The sequence below is a fragment of the Pteropus medius genome, unplaced genomic scaffold (genome assembly GCF_902729225.1).
Source record: "Pteropus medius unplaced genomic scaffold, Ma_sr-lr_union100, whole genome shotgun sequence".
NCBI lineage: Eukaryota > Metazoa > Chordata > Mammalia > Chiroptera > Pteropodidae > Pteropus > Pteropus medius.
Window position 1 is genome coordinate 5,054,291 of NW_024355990.1, and position 10,061 is coordinate 5,064,351.

General features: G+C 55.6%; 1 protein-coding gene and 1 pseudogene across 1 annotated transcript; both read right to left on the minus strand.

Annotated features, from left to right (window-relative positions):
• Positions 1-125: 125 nt before the first annotated feature.
• OTOP3 (otopetrin 3) lies at positions 126-9,785 on the minus strand. Its single transcript, XM_039859223.1, has 7 exons — positions 9,749-9,785; positions 5,415-5,825; positions 5,196-5,332; positions 4,532-4,590; positions 4,146-4,264; positions 1,453-2,267; positions 126-340 (listed from the first exon to the last, which is right to left on the minus strand). The coding sequence occupies exons 1-7, from the start codon at positions 9,765-9,767 to the stop codon at positions 170-172; spliced, it is 1,731 nt and encodes a 576-aa protein (XP_039715157.1). The 5' UTR covers positions 9,768-9,785; the 3' UTR covers positions 126-169.
• Positions 3,268-3,376, minus strand: LOC120600459 (uncharacterized; annotated as a pseudogene).
• Positions 9,786-10,061: the final 276 nt, after the last annotated feature.

The window sequence follows — 10,061 nt, forward strand, 5'->3', positions numbered from 1 at the left end:
CCCCCACCCCCGCCCAGCCTAATGAGGCTCTGTGGAAGGGGAAACTTTGGGGGAACCCCGGCTGCCCTAGGCCCCCCTGGAATGGCGCATCTGCTCAGAGACTCTGGACTACATTTTTTCCAGCCTTGGCACTTTGGGGTTCTGCCAGGAATGGGTTCCTTGGGCAGCCTCAGGCCCCCAAGTAGACCTCCACCAGCCCCCCAACAGAGTGCATGCGGTAGAAGACCCCCAGGGGCAGGCCGAAGTTGACGATGGTGAACCATGTCCGGTAGCCATAGAAATTCTTCTCCAGTCCGTTCTCAAACTCCGGGTGTATGCCGAATGCAGGCATCATCCACAGCTGGGGAGGAGAGGAAGGTGTTGGGTGGGGGAGGGGTGCTCCCATGCCCTCGGCACAGGGGGGGCAGGCCCGAGAACCCGCAGCGCCTCAGCATATCCCTCACCCTTGGGCTTTCAGAGCCAGCCCCTCTCCTCCCAAACCCCGCCTCACCCAGACCACAGCCACCTCCTCGGCTTGCCAGCCTGAACCCCAGATGGATCACGAGACCCCACGCAGCCACCACCGGTGGTACACTCTACTCTGTCAAGATGGGTTTCCTTGAGCCCTCATCTCTACCACCTTCTTCTGCTCCAGCTTCATTCTTCTGCTAGTCTCTGCCCGCTCCACCCTGTCCCCCGCCCTCTGTCCAAACTCTACTTATTTCTCAAGTCCCAGCTCAAACCTTTATGAAGCCTTCCTTGGCTTCTCCGAGCTCCTACTGTACTTTAGGGCGAATATATTACTTAAGCTCTGCCTGGACCAAGGTTTTTGACACCTGGGGTGTGTTTACAGCCAGTCATTACCCACATGAGCTCAAACAACCCTGAGCTGTGCTGGCACTGCCACTTACAGGCTGTGGGACCACAGGCAGGTCAAACAACCTAAGCCTCAGCTTGATCATCTGTGAAATAGGGCCCATTGCATGGAATTTCTGTGACGATTCTGTGACAAGATGCGGAGCTATTGCCAGGTGAGGACCTGGGATCAAGCAGCCATTGTCAACACCTCTCACCGAAGATTCTTTAGGAAACCAGGCACGTTCTGATCTCTTCCTTTGACTAAACTCAGTGGATGATGAATTATTTGGTAATTCCCTAACTGGTCCCCCACCCCCCGCCCCGTATCACCCCAACTAGACAGGAAACTTCCCGAGGGTAGAAATCTTACACGTTTGTTTGTAAAGAGTGCTTAGCTATGTGCCTGTCACGTTCATTCATGCCAGGCACCTTGCAGGGGGCTGGGAGACACTCTCTGCTCTCAAGCAGCATTTGGAAAGAGGCATGTGTCCTTGACAATCAAAGGGACAATCACCCTTGGGGCAGTTAATGTGCAGCACATGTGCCCTGATCCTGGCGAGGACTTCTGGGGCCTCTTGGCCAGCTCTGCCCCTATGCCCCTAGCGTGTCACTCACTGTGATATTGCAGAGGATGAGGAAGAGCGAGATCTCCTTGAGCGCCCGCCGCTTCCAGTTGAGGTGGCTGTAGGAGCGCATGTAGGCCAGGGAGGCCCGCCGCAGGCCCTGGCCCAGCTCCAGCAGGGAGCCCCTGCGCTGCGCCTCCGCCTCCTGCTTCCCTGCCGGGGCCTCGGGGGCCACCTCCCAGAGCGGGCGCCGGTGCAGGCCCTCGATGATGAAGAGGTTCTGGGCCATGTGCTGCAGGATGAGCAGCAGGGAGTAAGCGAGGATGAGGTGGTTGAGCAGCTCGTGAGGGCGAGTGGCCACAATGGCCACCGTGGAGAAGTAAGCAATGCCCATCTGGCCTAGCGCAGCCCCCATCAGCAGCACCACGTCCAGGCTGCGGGTGGGGTTCTTGAGCGTGTCCAGCTCTCGCTCCTCCAGCCCGTGGATGGCCGTGCCCGCCAGGCACGCCAGGCTCATGGCAGGCAGCACGGCCGCGTAGTAGGCATAGTAGAGGGTGAAGTACTGGCGTGCGATGGTGGGGCCGCTGGCCTCGATCTGGAAGAGCACGAAGACACACACGCCTGCCACCAGTGCCAGCAGGCCCAGCAGCGGCCCGAAGACGGCCCCGTGCAGGTGGAAGGGCGGGGTGCCGGGGTGGGCGCTCGCATGGGGTGCCAGGCGGCGCCCCACGTTCTTCCACATGACGAAGAGCACGGCACAGCAGATGAGGCAGTACTCGGTGCTGAAGGGATAGAGCATCAGGTAGCCCTTCCGGAAGGCCTCGCACACAGTGACATTGAGACACAGGCAGGTGTTGGTGTCATTGCCTGGAAGGGGGCAGGGCAAGAGGTGACAGATGTTCAGGTGACCCCAGCTCTGAGGGAACCAGCTGCACGAATCAGTCCCGTTCACCCCCCGGAGTATGGCGGAGGTGGAAGGGACCTGGCCACCTATGTCGCAGGTATGGAAACTGAGGCCCGGAGAGAGAAATAAGCAATCACAGGATGGTCATTCCTTTACAAAGGGATTCCGGCTTACATAAAGCATTTAATGCACGATGCTTTGGGGCCTAATGTCACCTCTACAAATTATTTGGGGTACAGGGGGAAACCCTTAATGTTATATTGGGAGGATCAGGCTGCTACACCGGACCCCGTAACAGCTGCACTGTGGGGTATCAGATATCTCACCTTGAAAACGAGATGCCCTGCAAGGCACACAGACTCACTTGTGGAAGGCTGGTGCCAAAAGTGTTTAGCTGGAATCTAATCAAGGCTTTGGTCCATACTTCTAGTTTCAAGGAAAAGCAGGGGAGACGGAGGAAATTCAAATGCCACCACTAGGAAGCAACTTGACAAATCTCAATGTCATTTAGGGGGAAAAAAAAAAAAGACTGAAGAGACAGAACAGCCAAATGCATTGAAAGTTCAAACCATCGTAAAAGACATTTTACGGGCTGCTTGGAGGAAATTAACATAGATTGGTACAGAGGATGGGAATGATGTTAGGAAATTTTGTAAGAAATTATAATAGCGTTGTGGTAATGTAGCAAAATATACTTATTTTAAAGAGATGTATACAGAAATGTTTTGGGATGGAATGCCACGATCTCAGTAGTGTAAATAATTCAGTAAAAAATTGAAGTAGGTATGGCAACATGTTAATCATTATTACATCTGGGTGATGGATAAATCTTGTTCTTTACACATCAATATATTTGAATTTTTTTTTTTTTTTTTTTTTAGGCAATGCAACCCTTAGTTGACCTCACAGATTACAAGGACCTTGTCAGCTTACAATCCCTTATTTTTTTATTTTATTTTTTTACACCTATAGCACCTAGTCTTCCCAGGTGGTCTCCCATCCAAGGACTAACCAGGCCCAACCCTGCTTAGCTTCTGAGATCAGGCTTGTTCAGGGTGGCATGACCATAGTCTGAATTTTTAAATAATAAAACAATCTATGGTGTCACTTGCGAAAAAAAATTCTCCTTGCACAGCTCTTCTGAGAAATCTATCCAGAGTATAAAGAATGTGCACCGTGTACAGGTGTGCCATGATTTATGGGGTGGGTGTGTAAATGCATGGGTGTGCTGGAAAGGCTTGGCTGTTCACAGGTCAGGATGGTGATGCCAGCTTGGGGTGGGGGGACTGTATACATACAGGTGTGGCTGATGACAGCGATGTTCCCATGTCGGTTTTTGGGACATAACTTTGAAGGGGCAGGCTATGCAGATGAGGATTGGGCACATGGAACAATGCGGGGAGGTCTTTCTCACCAGAAATCATCCCTCCCGACATGTCCAGGCACCTACAGTTGTATTAGGAAGACATTCCTTTTGGTACTGAAGGCTTTTTAGTACAAGTAAAAGGCAAATACCAGAGGTGGGGTGCCTACCTGGATTTATCACTGAATGGCTTAGTGACTAGCTTGCTGACATGAGCTGACAGCTAGATGGATGCCCGGAGCAGGGTTGCAGGGTGCCAGCACCTGATGGAGCAGGCACAGGATGGGGGCAGGGTGGGTACTATTGGCAAATGTTGGTTTTCTGTCTAGTCATGATCTGGCTTCTAGTGTTTGCTCCCCGCTCTGTAGACTCACTGAAGCTCACTCGTTTGAAGGAGCGGCGTGTGCGTGTGTGTGTGTGTGTGTGTGTGTGTGTGTATGCGTGCATTCGGGGGTGGGAGTCGTGGTCTCCTCTGTACCTGACAGCTTCTCCATGAGGGCACTGAGCTCCGTCTCGATCTCGCGGTGCATGGAGTCGTTGGTGACGGCCAGGACCCACACCAGCAGGTTGGTGGCCAGGGTCAGCATCAGGCCACATCTGGAGAAAATGCCACGCTCTGCCCACACAGCCTAGCCGGCTCCCTGGGTGCTTATCACTGACTTTGGGGTGACTGCTCTCTCCCCAAACCAGATCCCATCTCACATTAGGACTTTAGGTAGACCTAGGGGCCACCTGAGACCATTCCCAGACTAAGCCGCAGCCCCAGGCAAGCTGTGGGGGGCAGGCAAGCTGTGGGGGGCAGGCAGCAGAGGGGACAGGAAGCCCCGGCAGTTGTTACAGGGAGGGAAGACGCCCCCACCTTACCTAGTGACGTTGGTCTGGATCTGAGCACAGTCCTTACAGTGTTTCCAGAGCACCCAAGTCTGCAGGGGACAGGGCCTTGAGCCGGAGGCAGGGGCGTGAGGGTGGACCGTGGAGTGCGCGCCCCAGCTGCTTGTGTGTATTTACAATGGAAGGGACAGTAAGGAAGCCTGAGTTGGAATCCTGGCTCTACTGTTTCCTCGCTGTGTGGCTCTGGGCCAGTGGTCAGATATCTCTGAGCCTCAGTCTCCTCAGCACTAAAATGGGACTGACATGCCGGCCTCTCAGAGGATGCCCACTTATCGTGGAAATAAAAAAGATGACGTAAATGGACCTCCACGCCTGGTGCAGAACAGGCAGTCAGGAGGGAGCTGGATGTGCATGGTTAAGAGCAGCTCTGTATATCTAAGGGTGTATGTAGGTTTAGATATATGCGAGTAGGTGCAGGCAGATGTATTTATAGGTGTCTGCATTTCAGTGACATGGTGTGTGCTGGTGCAGGTATACGCAGGTGAGTGTGGACGTGGGTGAACAGAGACAGGCATTTATGGGGGGCTTTGGCATGTGTACAAACTCTGAGCCACGTAGGCATTTGCCTGTCGGGCTGTTCCCAGGCATAGGCTGGGGCGTGAGTGCGTGTGGCCTGGCGTAGGGAGAGGCCTGTTACCTGGACGCCGATGAAGATGATCTCCACGGCAGGGAAGATGAGCTCCAGCTGCGACTTGCAGTGGCTGTGGCTCAAGTCGTAGCCCACGCGGAAGCCGTTGAGGCAGATGGTGAACACGCCGAAGAGCAGCAGGGAGCCTGGCGGGCCGGCGGCCATTGGCACTTGGCGGAATGGCCCTCCCTCCCCACCACCCTGCATCCGCCCAGCCCCCACACTCACCCCGCACCCAGATGGGTCCTGCATGAGGGTCCCTGTAGAGCACGGCGTGTGGCCGGCGGGAGGTGCCGGTCCTGTAGTAGAGGAGCCAGAGGAGGGACAGGGCCCTCAGCACCGCCAGCAGGATCCACACGTCACCCAGCGTGACTGCCACGTTGTTGAAGATCATGCTGCAGATGAAGGCTCCTCCCAGGAACACCACGTTGAGGGCCAGGAGCCCTGAGAAGAGCTGCCCTGCCTTCTGGGCCTGCCGGTCCCGCCGCAGCAGCAGTGAGAAGTGCCGGGCCAGCCAGGACTTCTGGTGGGGCGAGGCGGGGGCGCCCAGGTCCTGGGCCCGCACGTCCACTTGGTTCTCCTTGGCTGCTCCAGTCCCTTGTGCTTCTAGAGAGGCCACAGGTGGAGCCTCAGCAGGGGCTGGGGAGGGAGAAAGGATACTGGTTGGCTGTTGGCTGTCCTGGGTTCAGTTCCACATCTGCCCCCGACAGCTGTGTGACCAAGGCAAACTACGCAACTTCTCTGGTCAGAAATAAAGGCAGCCGCGCATCTGCATTATGGCACCCACGGAGGTTTCAACAGAGCGGGGGATATGGAAACCCTTGTGCTCCACGTGGACACAGAGATCGCTTCCACTCGTTCGGGGACCACCTGCCCTGCACCCCACGCTTCCTGCCTCAGTGCCTGATTCTAAGATGAAGTCATAATGTCTGTCAAGGGAGTCAGGGGCACTTGCATAGTTCCTGACCACTGCGTGCTTTCCAGGGCTGTGACTTATCACTACCATAAGGCAGTTTGTGCTCTGCTGACTTCGGGGAAGAATCTCACTCCTGAGTGAAAGGCCAAGGTGCCCGCCCTTGCTCCGACTCTGGTCGGTGGGTGATGGTTGCCTGGTGTGGGCCTGTTGGGAAAGAATGCTGTGACCGGAAATAAGAGCTGATTGTGGGGACGTATGGGTCTGGAAGATAACTGCCAGACTCTCCAGAGGAATTTCTTCTGGGAGAGGAAGGAGGGCTCTAAGAGTGGGAGTGGTTTAATGCTCTAGCTTTAAAAATCATATTACATATGCAATTAAAATTAATTTTAAAGATGGGGGAAGGTGCTGAGATTAATTTGCAATGCCTGCCACAAGCATAGGGCAGGTTGGGATCAGCACGGATGCCATGCCCTTGACTTTGACAGAACTGCCTTCCACCTGCACCATTTCCCTCTGACTCCTGGATGTCCTATGAATGCCCAGCCCAACGTGGGGAATGCCATCCGTGACCCTTCTCTACTTTGAATGCCCCCTGCTACTTCCTCACCATCTCCTGAGCTTTCACGTAGGTCAGCCTCTTTGTCACCCCTCTCTTGGACCCACATTTAGGTCACTTCATACCTGCAGCTCAGGGTCTTTGCCTGGAGTCCAGCGTACTCCTCCTGCGGGTCTTTGTGTACTCATTCCTCATGGCACTGAGCTGTACTAGAGAGGGGGACACCTTGCTGGTGCTGGGGACTCTCCTGATGGGGAGACTTCTCCTAGGCTGACTCAGGTGGCTCCCCTGCCCCCTGCCATCCCAGGTGCCCTCCTCTGGTCCTGCTGCTGCTCTCGAATCCCTGGTGCTCTGGGCTCAAGGTTCTTAAGTGCTCACCCTCTCCATTCTCCAGGCTGCAGGAGGCCTGCTTCCTAAGCTTACTGTTTCATCAAGTGGCATCTCTATCCCCACATCGCCTGGCAGGGAACGAGCATCCTCCTTGCCTTTAGTCCAGGGCCCCCTCCTCTCTTCCTGGACAGATCTCCCTGCCCACTGTGCCTCTCCCCTACTGTGAGCCCTGCAAAGGTGACCAGTTGCCCTCAGTACAAAGTCCAAACTGACTAGCATGACCTCTTAAAATGAAACGAGGCAGTATGTGTACAGTATGTGTTTGGAGTGCAGAAAGTGCTCAAGGCAGGGCAGCTGCTGTTGCTTCCTGGTCTGTCCTCGACTTACATCTCCAGCACTGTCTTGAGACCCCACTTGTCCACGGGCTGTGCCATCCTGCTGCAGTCCCCAGAATGCCTCTGCTTCTGCTCGCCTCCCTATCTGCCCACACCTGACCCTTTGCCCATAATGCCAAACCCCTTGTCCCTTGGCTGACTGCAGCTTGTCCTTTAGTACTCAGAAGAGCCCTACATCCTCTAAGTGGACTTCCCCTGAACCGCGCTATGCCAAGGCTGGATTGGGCTCCCCGTGTTGGTACCCTCACCAAGATCCATGCTTATTGCCGGAGCATTGCCTCTCATGCTGTTTTAACCTGTTTCTCCCTTTGACTTCCAAACTTCAGAAGCTTCAGACTTTCCCACTATGTAACCGTTTTAGACTCTCATTTCATTTGGCTCTAAAATGTAGGCTCCGGAGCCCCCTATTTTCCCACGTGCAATTTGCTCAATATTTATGCCTTCTACTATTCTCTCCTGGGACAAATAGAATAATAAAACTTGGTCCTCTTTAAGGGTCTACAAATAATTTTCTCCCTCCATTTCTTAGTCCTCCCTGTCATTCTTGTTCTGTTCTGCACCCTCCCCTTGTCACACTCCAGGCATTTGGCCCCCCGCCATGTGCGTCCAGGCCCAGCATTTCTCGAGGGCTCCACATTTCTCGTGTGGTCTCCTGCCTTTCGCCATCACCCCTGGAGCCTACTGTTCTTTCTGTCTCATCCGCTACCCTCCACTGTGGCTCTAACCCATCCTTACCACCCACCTTAAGTGCTTCTCCTGGGAAGCCTTCTCCCTCTGCCCAAGCATCTGTTGAAAGTGGGTGTGCACTGTCTGGTGAGGTGCTGTGGGTGTGGCTGGCTCCCTTCAAGACCAGGCACCCCTTCAAGTCAGAGGCCAGGTCCTGCTTAACTCGGACACCCCAAACCTGGCACAACATGACAATCAATCAGTGTTTGTCGACTGACTCTGGCATTTTCCGGGGGAACTTTCAGCACCAAAGCTGTGGACAGAGACCCTTCCCATTGAAACTGTTCCATTCTGGCCCAGTAGAGGAGACTTTCCAGATGATCTTTATCTTTCCTCCTAGGCTCCCCCGCCCAGGTTGAGCAAGCTGAGGCTCACAGGGACACCTCCCTGCTCCCTTCCTCCCAAACTCTGACTGCTTCGCCTCGCCTTTCCCATATTATTCTCCCTCATTTTCCCAAGGTAGGACAGCCTAATAATTAAGAGTTCAGGTTCTAACACTTACTACATGCGTGATCCTCGACAAGCTACTAAGACTCTCTGTGCCTTGGATTTCTCATCTGTAAAGCAGATATACAGCTATGGAATAGTACCCAGTGTACGGTAGATGTTCAATAGAGATTTCTTGAACGAATACATGAAGGAATTATTGCATAATACCTTCCTCATAGGGGTTTTATCAAAGTTAAGTGATTTAATTTATGTACATGTAGGTCAGCGTCTGGCACACAGAAATCTCTCACTCAGTGTTAGCTATTTGTACATTTTCTTCCAGCTCTTTCGCAGCCCTGGAGGGACTGGAAGGGTCGGGTTTTTGCTTGGACTGCAAATCCGAAAGGAACACTGGAGGATAAGGTTCCAGGTCCTCTCCGTCCAGGATCCTCGCCCTGAAGTCACTGCCCCCCCATCTGTGGGGGTGTCAACGCTCCAGCGGCCGCTAGAGGGAGCCCTCGAAATGTCGGATTCGGTCCACGAGGGGGAGAGTGACGCGGTGGGGGGCACACCGGGGTCCACGGTAGAGGACGAGGGCTCCCGAACCGACGAGAAGGAACCCGCCGTCCCCCGGCACGCCCTTCGGCGCAACGCCAGTCCAAGGGAAGGCCTGCACAACTGGTTTGTGGGTCGTGTTTAGAGGCAGATGATGAAAGGCTGGGAGCCGTCGGGGCGCGGCGCCCCCTTCCCCCGCCCTCCCAGAAGCGCGGGGCCCGATCCGGAGGACGCAGCTGAGCGCGGGCCAGGAGCTTCGAGATTTCTTTCCAACCCGCTCGGGGGACTGCGAGGCCCGGGGCGGCCACTACACGTATGCCTCGGACCCGGCGTGCTGGCAGCCCTAACCCCACACCCCTTTTCCAGCCGTCGGGGTGTTTCTCTTCTTCCCGGCCCCGGCGCCCCCTTTCGGCTGTGCTCGCCCATCCGCGGAAAGCAGGTGGGAGCCGAGCCGGATTTGGGGTGGCGGGTAGAGAGGAGCCGGCACTCGGGTCGCCAGTGTCTGGCCTCCCCCAGTCACCCCGCCCTCACGTCCCAATCCCTGCAGCCCCGAGTCCCTGAAACCCGCTTTGAGGGTGGAGTGGGTGTAAGCGTCAAGGTGGGCTCTCACCCGGATGTTCCACCTGCGGTCCGGGGGCGCAGCCGCGAGCCTTACCTGAGACCTGGGCGGGCATCGCTGTCGGCTGACAACCGACTGCTGGGGCAGCACCGGTCGTCGGTCGAGGAGAGGCCCCAGCGCCTGGACCGATGTCCCCGACGCCCTCCCTCCGCAGGACTGCGCAGCCGCCGCTCCGGCTCCGCGCCCCATCGATTTTTCTGTTGACTTTGGGGCTCTCATTAATCCTTCCTTAATTACTCTGCCGGGGGCTCCGGCCCGGACGGAGCAGCCAATTGCGAGGCGGCTAGACGAGCGGGCGGGGCCGGGGGCGGTGCAGGAGCGCAGCTCAGGGTCAGGGGACCAGCGACCG